Raw genomic sequence first — 16,030 nt, forward strand, 5'->3', positions numbered from 1 at the left:
ATGGCTAAACTGCTGCTCTAATGCAGGACAGTGGAAGGGAAGGAGCTTTGTGCAGTTTGATCTAGATACTAGGGAAAAGGGGAGCACACTGAGCCTTTTCTCAAGCAGGAGATCATGGCAAGCTGAGCTGGGTGAAATAGTTTCCTTGTTTGTTAAGATCAGAGGCAGAAAGCTGTGTGGCTTGAGAGGAATTGTTTTTGTGTCTGACCACATGGCACAGTGCTATGGTGTTCAAATGGTGCAGAGATTGCTTTGTACCTGGTAACTGTGGAGAATGCAATGTCTGAACGAACCTGGATTTTATCTGTAGCTGGAAAGGTGTGGGAAGGCTGATGCTGATCGTGGCTATGCTAGGCAGCTGGTAAGCACAACTAATAATAGAGCATAAGGCCAGAAGGGACCATCAGCTCCTCTCGACTACCACTTTGCATCAAGAGTAGCTTGATTTCAGTAGTTATACTCTGTGTCATTGAAAAAGTGGTGGAGTTGCAGGTAGGAAACAAGAGGTACAACTAGAATGACCCTGTTATTCAGGGAATTGGTGTGTAGTTCACAGTTCTTTCTGGCTTCTCAAATGTGAAGGTAAGAGAATAACAAAGCTCAGTGCTGATCTGCTAATAGTGCCTTTGCATTTCTGTGGGGAGTTACAGAAGGCTTGTTTACACATTCATTAAATGCACCTTTGCTACTGTATTTATTTTAGTACCTACAGGTGCCTATACATGAGCAGAGAGGCTATTCCAACATGCTGTAGTCCCAGCACATCACAGCAGACTTAGCTATTCAATTGCCATGCTCCAGCAGCCTCCTGCATCTGTGTATCAGCATCCCTGCACATCATAATGGCAGTATGGGCACTTTATCTAACGCTCGTCAAATGAGCTTTAACTAAAGCATTCCCACTGCTATTACAAAATGCCAGGATGCTGATACACAAGATGCTCTGGGTGTTTTAATTAGAGTGGCTCTTGAAGCCGCTGTAATTAAAGAGCGCATCCCCCCACCCCAGCACGTGCGTAAACACCCTCTAATATGAAGTACTAGATGAAGGCACAGTACCTGCACTAATGCATAATAGCAGAGGTGAACATTTTTTTTTTTGTGATGCTTAATACACAGTAGACTAATTCTACTGTGCATTAGCGTGGTATTTGCCATGACATGCTAAGACACAGAACAGTCCACCGTATATTAAGGCGTCTCATGTAGATGTGCCTGGAGTGTTTCTAAATATGCATCCAGCAGGAAAAGAATGCTCATCGGTAAGAGGGAAAGGAAGCTTTTTATTAACTGCTTCAAAGGAAACCACCATGCTCCCTGATTTTTTTTATATTAACAAGTTTAATGAAAAAGTTATAATTTGCAAACAAAGTTAAGGAAAATAGAATATAGTAAAAAGCTTAAAATTACCAATCCTTTCTGAACAGAAGGAAAGTTCCCATAACCAAATAGGGCAAAATACAAGTTGATATTAAAAAATGCGAAGAAAATCAGTTGGTTGGTAACATTTGCCAAAGCCTTTTGTACTAGAGAGATCTACTTGATTACATTTTTGTAACATATGACCTGGTAAATTCTGTAGCCTATGACACTGTAGAAGGCAAACAGCTGACTTTGCTCATTGTAGGAGGCAAGGAGAAGCTCACAGTTTACTCCACTGTAAACTTCACGCTTGGGCCCAAGCCTGTAATTTCCAGTTTGTCAATCTGCTGCAAGTTTTGAACACGATGCTGATACTCAAACTGGTCTTGCTCATTCACAGCCACCTTGAAGCAATGATCTTGACATAAAATCCGAATCTGTAAAGAAGGGAGGGTGCGGTGAAGAAATGTTACAAAGCAACATTTGTAGTAGATTCTACAAGCATTTGTAGTAAGCTCTAAAAGATGCAAACGAGGAGGAACTAAAGCTAAATCCTGTTTCATCTTCATAGGCCTGAGGGGGCAACTCCATGGCTGCAATTCTTGGCATTTGTAAGGAGCTTCTATTTCTATCCCCTTCTCACCAGGGAGGATTTAAATCCTTGTTTCCCCACTTCCCAGCAGAGCGCTTCAACCACCAGGTCACTAGTTCGGCACTGCAGCTAGCCTGCTGGGCACTGAGGAGAGAGGTAGAAGCCCGGTGGCTCAATGAGATGGCTGCATCCCCGGATGGAGGAGATCCTGCACTCTGGCTCTCAGCATTTAATATTCATTGGATCAACAGCACTGAGTTGGTTTCTGTCCCACTAGGAACAGGGGCCAGGGCTGGCTAAAAAGGGGCTGGGTCCAGGGCCTTGGATTCACCTGTTACTCTTTCAGAGGTAAGAGGCAATGTGACCGGAGAAACTGTGCACTGGTCTAGGGTCACAGGCTCAAGCGTCTTAGTTCTTGCTCCCTTTTGGGTTGTGTAGGTATAAGGGTGTGTGTCTACACACGCATTAATGCACTTTTCCTAATGTGCATTACGCTTAGTACCTCCAGTGTGAGGTACTAAATGAATGCATATTAGGCTGCCCTAATGTGCAGTACTGAAAGCACACATTTTTAAAGTGATGATTAATGCACGGTAGCCTATTTTAATGTGCATTAGCATCACTGCATGGATTTTTATGTGCTGTTTTAATGCATAGTTAAATAGGCTACTGCGTACTTGAGCATGCATGTAGACAGGCCCAGGGAAACCCCATTGCTATCTTGGTTTTCTCCCCCTCTGTAAGCTGGGGGAGCAACGCTGACTAGCTTCTCATGGGGTTGAGCTGAGCACCAGTATGTGACAGATGGCTCTGGAGCTGTTGCTCACTGAGTCGGGTCTGGGATGGAGGGGGCATAAGTTACAGTGCCTCTTTAATAGCCCAAAGGTTGCAAGTTCGAGGCCATAACAGAAGCATTCATGGGTCCTGTCAGATGCTAATGAATCTGTGAATTTGGCTAAATACCTTTGCGCAAGGACATGAAAAAGTGCTAACAAAGGACTGACAGGCCAACAGGTCATCATTGCTCTCCGAGGGTGTAATGGGTGGCATGTTTTAAAAGGGATCTGCTTACAGTGAAGTCCTGTCCCCGTGCGAGTGGCATTTTGCCTGGCATATCACGCTCCTCCGTCCCCCAGGTCTGATTCAGAAATGAGTTTCGAACAATGACGTTCTCATCAAACCTTGGATTCAGATGGAATGCAATGTCATTGCCGGACTTCAGGTTAATGTTGAACCTAAGCACACAAATCCCAGTGAGATGAACTGCATGCATCAGACCCCAACTACACCAAAATGTCCACCGTTCAGACTGAGGCATTGTAATGTTTTAGAAAAGTATAGAATTAGGCAGGCCCTAATCTTGTAGCTACCACTTGCTGCTGGCCTGGTTAGCCCCCTCAACTACTGTGCTGCGCTGAGCTGCTGAAGCTCCCTTTTGTTTTATAGGTGGGAGCCACAGGCTTCCACCGAGGTTGTGATTACCTGTGTGCGACTACAAATCAGTCAGATATCTGCTAGCTGCCCTTTTTTGCCTGCAATTCATTTCTGGTGCAAAATACAATAAGCACTTGTCTGAAACCTGTCCAAAGACTCGGTCCTTCAAAACTGCCTGAGCTTAAAAGCGATCACCTCTTGTTCTGTGTTTATACATAATGGAGCTTAGCTTTCGTTCCATAAAGTGGGTACAATTTTGCCTATATGTGCACAGCGCTTCTCTATATGACACAACAGTGCTGTGGTGCCCTTTGCAACCCACAGCTCTCTGGTTCCAGTGTAGCATTCCAAGAATGAAATCACCTGCTGCAATGTCACTTCCTTCACTGAGTTCCCCAAGGCAGCTTTGCCTTATTTTCTTCCTGTCTGCAGCATGTAACCGTCTGCAGTTGTACACATTGAATGCCTAGATGATTACAGCAGCGCTCAGCAAAATGCTTGGGCAAATGCCCTGGTTCCAGGCTGACAGACCCCAACCATCACTCTGAGTCGCGCTGAAATGAGTGGAATACCCTGGGTAATACTTGTGGAGTCAGGGTCAAAACACTGCAGACTGCAAGCAAAAGGCACAAACCTGCTCCTAAAGATGCAATATGGCTTGCAGTGAATGCTGAGGCACCTACATTGATTCTCAGTGAGTTTAACAGGAAGATTTCCAGTGCGGCCCACTGATGCTGGTTCAGGTCCCCAGATTACTGCATATCAGACAATTAGGCTATGTTTTTGGGTGCTGTGGACAGGAAGAAATGTTGCACCAGCCTCTGAGGAACACCGGAAGAAACAGATTCAAATGGAATCTGTGCAGTCGAGTCAACTGGAGCTATGCGCTTGTCAGAGGACCTGCAGGCTGCAGCATCAGGGCAGAGAGCTTTGAAAACAGACCTATGACTTAATGCTGGTGGAGAGAAAACCTTTGGCTGACAATCTGTCACTTCTGCAGAGCCTCACAAAATCGAAATCTAGCTGCAGCGCAGCCTTCAGGCCCCTTCCTGTCCCCGCTGCTTTACCTGTCGCTGTTGGAAAGAACTTTCCCACTGATCGTGATGGACTTGCGGGGACAGAGTCCTCCAGTAATGGGCTCACACACAGTCTGCTGGTAGGGAGAGGAAAGAAGAAAGCTGGTTTTAGACGGCACTGAGGGCACATTCGCCTCTTGCTTTTCCCAGTGGGGACCCCGCTTAGCTAAAAGATTGCAGATGAACTCCAGCAGACCCTGGAAAGCACCCTGATGTTTTAGATCTGTTACTTAATGCTCTTGAGCCTCTCACCTGTAGAGAGCACACAGAGCCTTGCAATGGCAGTGATCGCTGCCCTGCACTCTAGAGTAAGCACTACTGAATATATCAATATTGCAGTGTCAGTGATGTTAATGCTCATATCCTGATGGGAATGAGCCTTGCTCCACGCCACTGAGTGGTACTGCGCACACTGCTGATACTCCTGTGCAGAAACGCAGCCCCCTAAACTCTTTCTTTCTAAAAGGAGCCTCGACACTTGCAGGCAGGCTTGCCAGTGAACTACAGAACAAGTCCCATAGGAAAACCACTGGCTTCTAAAATAACCGCTCAACAGCCAGACAGCATGGTGGGCAGTATTTTTCGCCAATGTCTTGATGAAGAGAAGCCACTCCTCATGATTCCCTATCTACGGGCTCTCTAGAGCTCATGTCTTGATCTGGAATTCTTGTTCTGGCCTTTCAGAGCTTAAAATATTCTCACCGCAAGAACATTCACAGCAAAACTAAGATGCAAAGACTTACGTCATCCCGTGGGTGCCAACCAAAGGCAGCGCTAGACTACAGATAAAGGGAAAGGAAAAAGATGAGTTATGTAAATATCAAAGTGCATCTCAGCTGCCAAACGACAACAAAAGTGGGCTCACAAATATCATTATGAAGTTTTTAGCCATATGTATTTGTCAAAAACTCTGCTATGCATATATTGATTTAGACTGGGAAGGGAGGAAGTTCCAGTAATACAGCGCTGCTCTAGATTCCCTTTGAAAAAACAGCTGAAAAGCTCTGTATCTGTCCAAAATAATCACAGGACAAGTCCTGTTCTGAGCTATCTCTTTGGAAACTTTACTCTCAGGCTGCAGAAACTGCACAGTTGGATAACGCAGCCTTGCCAGATGTTGACCATTCATAGAAGTCTGCATTTTTCAAGGCTAATTCAACTACTGTTGAAGCACAAGGTGCTGGCAAACTTCTGGGGGTGTATCCAGAAGTTATTCTGAGAGGGGTAAAATCTGGATCAATGCTTCAAGCAGCTAGAACTAACAGAGTTTCCACTAAAACTGCAACCTGGCTCAGTTGTATACAGACAACTACACAGTGGGGGAATTCTTTCACCAAGTGCGAATGGATTCACAACTTACACTCATGTAGGACGCCGGAGTGGAAAGAGCTCCACTGAGCTGAAAAACAAAAAACACAACTTGGCCCACGGTATCAAAAGGGTGTGGGAGGAGGAAAACTTCCCCCAATAAAATCAAATGAATTTGGCATCACTTTTACTCACTCCCAGTCCAGGGGCTTGCTGCAGAAGTAGAGGAGCACTGTACTGAAAAGCAAAAGATAATCTTGGTGATTAAAAAAGTACTCACTAGGAGGCAGCAGCAACACAGGAAAAGTGAATCTCTGCACTTCTGCCATGGAAAATCATGCAGGGTGCTCAGACACTGACTCTTTTCTAGTTAAGGGTGTGCCAATACTGATGGTCAACTTTTAACGAGCCATATCGACTGATACCAATCTGATGGAAGATATGTCGCCCAGCAGCCTGGAGAACAGCGTCTGGCTGGTAAGTCTGCTGAGGGGGGAGGGAAGGGGCATGGGGGGTGCAGATCGAGGTTTCTGTGGTGAGGTGGGGAGTGGGGTTTGGGGCTGGGGCAGGACGTGGGACTGAGCTTTGAGCAGCTGGTCCAGGGGGCGTGGGGCAGTGCCCCCCCCCATGCCCCTTTCACCACAACAGACTTACCAGCCAGATGCTGCTCTCCACGCTGTCGGGCTGCACTCCTGGCCGCCTGTGTGCTGTGCGCATGCATGCAGCATTTATTAGCGAAATTATCAGCCACATCAGCCTCAAAAAGCCGACTGCCAATAATGTCAGTTTTCTTTTTATCTGTGCCAATACGATGCATCAGGGCACCTCTATTTTCTAGGTTCCCTTTTGGCAGCCTACTGTTATTATGCACGGTGTGCCCGGACAGCCTTTCTGCTACAAGTCGCCGGGAATCCTAGGACAATGGAACAAGTCCTGCTCTACGTTCTTCTGCAAGGGGTAGAAATAGACATGACTTGTCAGCTTTGTTCTAGCTTCTGGATCTCATAACAGGCTTTAGTGCTCTTGTATTAACTCTGCACCCCCCCTCCTGATCCTACTCCAGAGCTCTCACCAGATCTGTGGGACCTCAGGAGGTTTCTGCTCTGCCTCCCTCGGGGCTCCGAGTCTAGCTCCTCCACTGCACCTGGATCCACTGAGCTTCTGGCTTCCTCCGTCTCTCTCTTTTTCTTTCCCTTTTGAACTGCTACTCTTGACCCCTTTTAGCTGCGGACCCCGTTTCTTATATGCATGTGAACTGCGTCTTGAAAAAGGGGCAGGGCATCCCTCACTTCCTTTCTGAGGTTGCTCCAGTGGCAATGCAGGCTGCTCTAGCCCCTACTTTAGTAAAGTAAACCTTTCTTTAACCCCTTCTTGCCTTCATTCCTCTCACACAAGTGGCTGGGGAATCGTGGTTGATTGGCCCCTGGGAGTCCCAGCAAGCCCAAAAGAAAGAGGGCTGAGTCACAACACCCCTGGAGAGTGAGGTGCATGGTCTCCTGGAGGAGAGCAGTATATTTCTGTGCGGAGGCACAGAGAAAGTCCAGGAGCATGATGAACCTGGGTCCTGGCCCAGGGATGAGCCTCAGGCAGTCGGAGTGGAAGCTGGCAAGAGTAATGGGTGGAAAAGAGTTGACTGCTCTACCCACTTGTGCTGGGATTGGGATGTGGGATAAGCCTTTTTTTGCAGGGAGTGGCTGCGGAGACCGCGGCGGTGGAGACTCCGGGGAGCCAACAGGCTGCCAATGGCAGGGCCAGCTGGAGGGTACCAAGAGGGGAGGCTCACTGATTTGTTAAGTCTGAGGACAGTGAATATGTAACTGATGATGTATAAATAAGGATTGATTGATGGAAAAATCCATCAATCAAGGAAGTACAAGGACTAAGCGATTGATGCTGGAGTCTTGGAGCGAGTAGCCATAAATAAGGTCCCCTTTGATCAAAGGCATGCATATAAATTAATGGGGTGTAAATAAGGATTAATTGAGGCCTGAGAAACTCGTGAACTGGAAAGGTCTAAGTAAGTGTTGAGCAATCGAGTAAAGCCATCTGTCAAGGGACTCAGGCATACTTGAAAAATCATAGGTCTAGCCAGCTGGTGTGGTGAGGACAGGGTGTAGGGCAAGTGGAGCCCTGTGAAACGGGCACACTCCCTGTTGACAAAGCTCTGTTTCCCATTTTTTTTGGCAACTCTTGGCTTCCCCTCTATTTGTTTTGCATCGAGATGTGGCAGGAGAGCATAAAGGAAGCGGGTAACAGCTCTCAGGGAGAGCTGCAGGACACATTGCACCTGCTGACACAAGACATCAACAGTATCCTCGTCCCCATGCTTCACCTGTGGCAAGTTAGGGTACTGGTAGTTGGGTGTGAGGGTTGTTCACGAAGTGTTTAAGGCTGGATTAGATAAACCCTTGCCTAGGATGGTTCAGACAGGGATGACCTGCTTTGAGCAGAGGGTTGGACTAGATGCGACTGCCGGAGGTCCCTTCCAGCCCTACTTCGCTATATTCCATTTTTTCATTTTCTTAGAATGGTAAAGTAGAAAAAAGAAACGAAATTAAACATTAGGTCAGCTGGTAGAGGAATCCAATAATTTTACATGAAATGAGGATGGGAGGAAGAAAATTAGTCCAAGAAGCTGAATTAACAAGCTTATTAGCTAACACGGGGTGTCAACTGGGGTACTTGAAAAAGCCCAAGAGGGTACGTGCAGGGGACAGGGATGGAGTGCCACCATGCAACATCCCACGCTGCCGCGCAGCTGCCACCCACCCAGCCGGACGCAGGGGAAGCTTGCATGCGGTACCTGCCGCTGCTCTGAGTTCAGCTGCGTGCCACCCCCCAGCCCACTCTGCGTCCAGCCACAGGGGGTACACTGATCCAAAAAGGTTGAAAACCCCTGGGCTAACAAATAACCCTGTGGAAGTAGCAAGATCTAATACCAGAGAAGTGGTCTGGGTCCTAGTCCTGGCTCTTCCATGAATATGTTGTGTGACCCTAAGCAAATCATCTGAGAGCAGATCATCTCTGACCCTAACTCAAACTAAGTGCCTTGTTCCATGAGCTGCCTTGCTGCAATAGGCATACGCAAGGACTGGGACAGTACCACCCGCTATGATTTAGGGTATGGTCTTTATTGCAGCTCCAGGCTAGGAAAGCCCCCAGTTCAAGAAGTGCCCTTAACATGTGGTTTATGGGCTTTCTTATGTTGATGCCTCTTGTTCTTCAGTATCTCCATCTTCATGCCACTCCCTCTTGCAGAAAGAGCCATTGAATCTGTAACACTCAGAAATGGTCCGAAGTCTGGTTTAAGTCTGGTCTGAAAGACAGCATGTCCTGCAACATGGGCACTCTTAACTTGCTGCACAGGAACCTGGCCCAGGACGGATGTGCAAGGAATTGGGATCGACACTAACTTCTGTTTATACTGAGCAGTGGGCCGCTGACTTCAATGAAATCAAAACCCAAGCTAGTCTAGGTACTGGCTCCTTTCTCCTCCTCTCTCTTTCTATCTATTACAGATGCTGACGTCATGGACTGGCCGACATCAACATCCTGAGGGATAGCCAGCACGGGTTTGTTGCAGGTAGGTCTTGCTCGACCAATCTCAATTCCTTTTACAACCAGGTGACCTATCACCTGGACAAGGGAGAAGAGATTGATGTCATACATCTTGACTTAAAAAAAGCCTTCAATCTGGTATCCCATGATCACCTCTTGGCGAAACTGGACAGTTGTGGCCTTGGGTCCACCATGATCCACTGGCTGGGAAACTGACTCCGTGGTCAGACCCAGAGGGTAATAATTGATGGTATCCACTCATCATGGTGTCCCGTGACTAGTGGGGTCCCCCAAGGCTCTGTCCTTGGACCCATATTGTTCAGTATCTTCATTAATGATGTGGATATTGGAGTCAGAAGTGGACTGACCAAGTTCACCAATGACACCAGACTTTGGGGCAAAGCATCCACCCCAGAAGACAGGCAGGCAATCCAGGCTGACCTGGACAGGCTCAGCAAATGGGCGGATGAGAACCTGTTGGTGTTTAACACTGAAAAATGCAAGGTCTCCACCTTGGGAAGAAAAACCTGCAGCATCCTTACAGGCTCAGCAGTGGTACGCTGGCTAGCACTACGGAAGAAAGAGACTTGGGGGTCATCATTGACCACAAGATGAACACGAGCCTGCAATGCGATGCCACGGCTAGTAAAGCAACCAGAATGCTGGCTTGCATCCACAGATGCCTCTCAAGCAAATCCCGGGACGTCATTCTCCCCTTGGTGAGGCCGCAGCTGGAGTACTGCGTCCAGTTTTGGGCTCCACAATTCAAAAAGGACGTGGAGAAGCTTGAGAGAGTCCAGAGGAGAGCCACGCACAGGATCAGAGGTCAGGAAAGCAGACCATACAACGACAGGCTGAGCGCCATGGGACTCTTTAGCCTGGAAAAGCGCAGGCTCAGGGGCAATCCGATGGCCACCTATAAGTTTATCGGGGCGACCACCTGGATCTGGGGGAACGTTTGTTCACCAGAGCGCCCCAAGGGATGATGAGATCAAACGGTCATAAACTACCACAAGACCGTTTCAGACTGGACATAAGGAAGAATTTCTTTACTGTCCGAGCCCCCAAGGTCTGGAACAGCCTGCCATCGGAGGTGGTTCAAGCACCTACATTGAACACCTTCAAGAGTAAATCGGATGCTTATCTTGCTGAGATCCTATGACCCCAGCTGACTGCCTGCCCTTTGGGCAGGGGGCTGGACTCGATGAGGTCCCTTCCAGCCCTAATGTCTATGAAATCTATCTTATAACAACACTGACAGCAATAGACTTGAGAATGAAGGGTGCAGTCCTGCTTCACAGGCCCTGAGTTTGAGTGCACTGGCACTCAGTCTAGAGCCAGCTCCTTTGTTCCAGAACCGGAGGTGCCAGCAAGCACGATATCCTATACCCTCGCCTTGCAGTATAACATGGTAGTGACGGGGGGAATACATCCATTCTGTGCTGGTGCTTCTTCAGTTTCCAGCCTAACGTTAACACTACTAGGTCCCTGTGCAGCAGGTGCAGAGCACCTGCTCTGCCACTTAAAGCCTTAAAGCATGGATGAGGCCAGAGAAACTAAGAACGCTCCATAATTGTCAGATACTCATGCCACCGGTCTCACCAATGGTGGGCACTTAGAAAAGCATAAAATTTGCACTTATGCTGATTTCTTTCACATCCACACATCCGCACACAGCAATGGTGTCCACTCTGGAAAGTGGAATCCTGTGCTTGTACTCCACAAAATGCTTTCCTTCTACAGTGACCTGCCGCAAGTTAAAAACTTTCCTTCAGACCTTTTCATGCATGCAAAGTTAGAAAGCCAGAGAACAAGATAAATGATTCCTTAAGCTTCTAATACAGAGGAAGGTGCAAGGAGAAACCTACCACCATCTCCTGTAGCTCAGGCCCTGACTAACAAACAGAAAAGAAATCGGAATAAACTTGGCTTATGCAAAGGAATTAAATACGCGTGCATTGAGGCTGCTCTGACATGCTGCAATTACAATGGGTCAGAGCAGACTCGCATTAACTGAGTCTGCTGGAGCGCAGTAACTACAGTTACTCCAGCGTCATGGGTATTAGCATCCCTACACTGAAAAGTGGTGGTGAGGGCACTTTAGCTAAAGCTTGAATGAGCTTTAAAGTGCCCCGCCACCATTTTTCAGTGCAAGGATGTTGATAACACATGACGCTCCGGGTGCTTTAATTAGAGTGGCTTGCGGAGCCGCTCTAATTAAAGCCACCTCCCAGAGCATGTGTATAAATACCTTAAATTCCTAATCTCATAAATACTAAACTGTGCTTAACGTGACATATGCATGGATTCAGGGAAGTCACTGGACATGAAGGCACCTTTATGTATGAAAACATACATGGGCACCAAGTGTTTTGGGGTCAGAACCTAACATGACAAAATAAAAGGCCTCTGCTCCCATTTTCTATTCAGTAAGGGTACAAACATTAAACTACAGTTGCCTGTAAAACGTAACAGTAAAAACAAAAATTACCATGTATGAGTTGTTCTTGACCCATATCTCAATCTTAAAGGGCTGACCTTTCACAAAAGGCATTTCATGCTTTCTCTCCTCTGTTCCCCAGTTCTCTCCTTCCAGAGAATTGCAAACTACATACTCAGTCTCTTCAAAGCATGGGTTGAAATGCAAAGCAATATCTGCTTGAGGAGACTGGGGAGTTCCACACTGGAAGTTTATATAAAACTTGTGGAGGGAAAAAGATGCAAATGAAACCATGGTTAAGATGAGGTGTTGTGGTTTGTTTTTAAGCTGGAAGCAGAACAGCTGCTGTTAAGGACCAACTCCTGCCTTAACTCATGTACTTCTCCCGACTGAACACAAATCCTGCTGGAAAAGCTAAAGCAGCCAGCTATTAAGTCATTTCATGATGCCAATCTAGTCTTGAAAATGAACAAATGATTAAGGCTGTTCAAATGAATTTCTGTCCATCTGAAAAGTCCACTGTGTTTCAAATGGTGCAGTCCTACCAATAGTTACTTCTGGGCCTCTTCAACATTCAGCCCTTTATATTTAGGACAATTTCCAATAGTATCTGAAGTCAACAGTACACCCAGTATGTTACAACCCTGCTGGGCCCATTAAGATTTCTAGTTTTAACAACAGAGACTCTTGCGCTGTAAGATTAATACCACATAAAAACTGCAACTACACATACAGACCCTCCCACCCCCACCCCAAACTTCAGGCACGATCCTGCAGATATTCTCCCTGCACAGGTAGCTCTGTGGATTTACAGTGAACTACTCTTAATAAGAAGCAGCTTGAAAAATCAGTTTCTAATAAGTGGAGAATGCAAAGATTGTAATATTTCTCCTAGGTGGAAATGAAAATTCGTATTTCACAGAAGAGCTGAAGGAATTATAAGATCTCTGGGTTGGAAAAGTTCATTTTGTGCAAATTAGGCTCCAATAAAAGTTAGAGCAGTCTATTGCCAAACTAGTGTGTGTATTCCTGCTTTGTATGGAAGATGATCCGCAGAAAGGGCACCATGCCTTTGTTGTTTGTAAATCTAAAATCCATCAATCTCCTTCAGTGAACTGTGATGTTCAAATTTGCCTCCGTCTTCTGGATAATGGTTGGGCAGAGCACAAGAGCCTAACCCCAACAGCTTGGCCAACAAACAAACTCTTCTAACATTTTCTGGGTCTATTAAAGGAGACTGCCAATTTGGGTCTTGTGGGTAGTACAGTTACGAGAAGATACGGAGCAGAATTTGGTCTTTTAAACTTTGGTGGCCAAACAGTCAACCAATGACACAATAAACGTCAATCCTAATAGTTATTAGTGGGTTGTGGGGTTTGCTTTTATTTTCTCCTTACTCTGCATTACATTCAACTTGCCTAATGCAAAGCTATCATGACTTCTGGCTTGCTTTTACGTGCCAGAACCTCAACTGATGTGAAAACTGGTAGAAAGCTACGGATATCGCGGAGCATGCAACTCCTTTCAAACTAGTCCATGAAGCTAGTACCCTGTTCTTTCAAGGCCCCGCTATCATGGTGCCTAAAGAAAACTGCCAACAAGTGAGGCCGACTGCAGGAACTGCTGATCAGCAGGTTGTTTTTCTTCCCCCGCTGCTAGCTCCAAAGGTTCTTTGGTGGGAATTTGTCCACCGGGCTCTTATGTACCTAAGTTACATGGTTAATTAGAAATCTTGGGCCTTTTAAATGGCAATACGGAGAAGGAGCATGTAACACAACGGGACCAACCATCCAGGTCCAGGGTTGGGAGCTCCATTCTGCCACGTGCATCTGGACTAGCCTGTCCTGATACAAGAACTCAAGACACTTTAAAATTAGGACCTCCGAGCTCACAGTAATGAAAAGGTCAGTGTCCTTTTTGAGATGAGTGATGTGCACAAACTTTGCATTCAAGGCTTATCTGTCCACACAGTTGTTGAGATGAAGCTGGAACAGCAGCTCTGGAAATGAAGGAAACTTCAGCAGGCGCAAACCCATAACGTTTGGCAATCGAGTTGATCTTACAGAACGTGCCCTTGGCTGCGGCTGATGTTAAACACAAATCAGACACCTCGATCTGTACAAACACACACACCTGTTTCCTGAAGAATGAACAACTCCAGCGATGTAAATCTTCATGCCATCACGGAGGCCACCCTGAATAGGGTCAGTAAAGCAGAGATTCTGGGGGAGCAAAGGAAAAACAGACCCTCGAGCCAAAGGCGAGGACATTGCACCCTAAAGGCTTTCTTGACTTTGGGCGGCTATTCGCTCTCTCCTGGCTTTCCAGTTCCTCAACCGGAGGAGTTCCTCTTAAGCCAAACTGAAATCGTGCTAAATATTGGCAGCCAAGTTTCTTTAGGGCATGACTCCCTTGTCTGGCAAGGTAATCGGTGTCTAGAACTCAAATCACAGAGGTAACAACAATCATTGTCCTGCTCCAGGCACCGGGCAGACGGTGGGCAGAGCGCTAAGATATGGGAAACTTGGGTTCAGTCTGTGCATCAGCTTCTGGTCTGCTGGATGCCTTTCCAGGCAAACGACTTCCTTGCCCTGCACCTCTGCCTCTCCTGCTGTACAATGACAGGGCTCCCCACTGCAAAACTGAGGGGTGATCAGGACCTTACTCCCGCACGCTGATACAACAGTATGCTACATGGATGAATGTACCATGACGGACTGAGGGCTGCTCTGCGTCCCGCCGATCCCTTTTAGCAGTACTAACCCACAGCAGCATCCTCTCTGATAAAAGATATCACCCCAAGAAAACCTTTCCTCGCGTAATTCCTGGACCGTCACAACTACAACAACATCCCGGCGTTTCTCTCAGCCTTTCCCTTCCGCCGTTGCACGAGACTGTGCCAGGCGTCCTGTGATCGGAGACCGGCCGAAGAACGCCTTGCACTGGAAGCCTCGTTGAATTTTGTCCCGACTACACAATAAAAGACACAGCCCCAGTAAATCCTTGCCTGTCCTGAGCTCGAAAAATATCCGGGGAGACAGAATTAGAATTGCATCAAAGGAGAAAGTTCAACTCCTGCCTGGGCATTTCACTTGTCAGATGCCTTTCCAGGCAAGTGACTTCCCAGCCCTCTCCCACTGCACAAGGACAGGGATCCTCCTGCAAAACAGGGGTGGCCAGGACCTTATGGCCGCACTGAAACGAGCAGCAGGGTCTGCTCAGGGGGTGGGGGAAATTTGGGTGCGAAGCTCTGAATCCCGCTCTTGCTATTCAGTAGGAGAGAGGACTTGCATCCCGAGCGGGGCAGCGGCCTGCAGAGAGGAACTGAAGGAAGCGAGGGCAGGGGCGTTCGTGTCTGAAGCTGAACACCAACCCCACGGCTAATGCCGCCAGTTAACACCTCAGCTGGCAGCATGAACGCAAGTTTTTTGGGGGGGTAAAAATACATGTCTTATATCTCTAGATCGGTAGCAGCTGGCAGCATGAAAGCAATTTTGGGGGGTAAAAATATGGGTCTTATATCTCTATCTCTATCGGTATCTATGGAGATAGAGAGAGAGAGAGAGAGATTCACGGTGCAGATGTTTGAGGGGAACAGAAACAGAAACTCAGCCACGAATGCTTCGCAGGTGAAACGTCGCGCTTCCTGTGACAGGAGCCCGCGGACACGTATATCTACCTACCTATGCATCTCCACAGATATGGATAGAGATACCGAAATGGATACAGATGCCGATAGAGAGTCAGAGGTACATACACCTTCTGGTCGCTAATCGCTGCCTCCGCGCCCCGCCGCAGGGGCCCGCGCCCCGCGAGGCTGTCCTGGCTGCACCCACTGCGCAGCTGGGAGCGGCGAGGCCGAGCGGCGGAGGGAGCGCGGAGTGCCGCGGCACTCACCTGCACGGCGGAGGGATACGCGCGGCAGGGGCTCTCGGGCGGTGAGCGGCTGCCGGGCGCGCGCGCAGGTGGGGGCGGGGCCTCCCTGCGGCAGCAGCGGGGCGCGCGGACCGGCTCGGGGGCCGCGGGGGGCGACGGGAGCTCGGCCCGGGGGCCCCCCCCCGACCCCCCCCCAGCGCGGAGCAGGCGCACTGCAGTCTCCGCCTCAGGTGCGGGGGGGGGCTAACGGGGGGGCAATACACCCGCGGCACCGCCCTGCCCTGCCCTGCCCTGCCTGTGTGCGTGCGTGTGAGGTGCGTGCATGCATGTGTGGGGAGGGGGTGCGTGCGTGAGGTGCGTGCGTGCGTGGGGAGGGGGTGCGTG

General features: G+C 48.1%; 1 protein-coding gene across 1 annotated transcript; it reads right to left on the reverse strand.

Moving 5' to 3' along the window:
- Positions 1–1,336: 1,336 nt before the first annotated feature.
- Positions 1,337–15,869, reverse strand: LGALS9 (galectin 9). The gene is made up of 7 exons (XM_090024887.1): positions 15,668–15,869; positions 5,968–6,009; positions 5,825–5,863; positions 5,208–5,243; positions 4,456–4,541; positions 3,027–3,189; positions 1,337–1,799 (listed from the first exon to the last, which is right to left on the reverse strand). Exons 3-7 carry the CDS (start codon positions 5,828–5,830, stop codon positions 1,650–1,652), a joined length of 441 nt encoding a protein of 146 aa, XP_089881013.1. The 5' UTR covers positions 5,831–5,863; positions 5,968–6,009; positions 15,668–15,869; the 3' UTR covers positions 1,337–1,649.
- Between the last annotated feature and the right edge of the window lie 161 nt (positions 15,870–16,030).

The sequence above is a fragment of the Crocodylus siamensis genome, chromosome 13 (assembly GCF_052110815.1).
Source record: "Crocodylus siamensis isolate JL-2025a chromosome 13, ASM5211081v1, whole genome shotgun sequence".
Classification (NCBI taxonomy): Eukaryota; Metazoa; Chordata; order Crocodylia; family Crocodylidae; genus Crocodylus; species Crocodylus siamensis.

Coding starts and splice junctions, on each gene's coding strand:
- LGALS9 (XM_090024887.1), bottom strand. Junction 3,190..4,455: donor GTTCTTTCCAACAGCGACAG/GTAAAGCAGCGG, acceptor TTGTGTGCTTAG/GTTCAACATTAACCTGAAGT. Junction 1,800..3,026: donor CACGGGGACAGGACTTCACT/GTAAGCAGATCC, acceptor CCTTCTTTACAG/ATTCGGATTTTATGTCAAGA.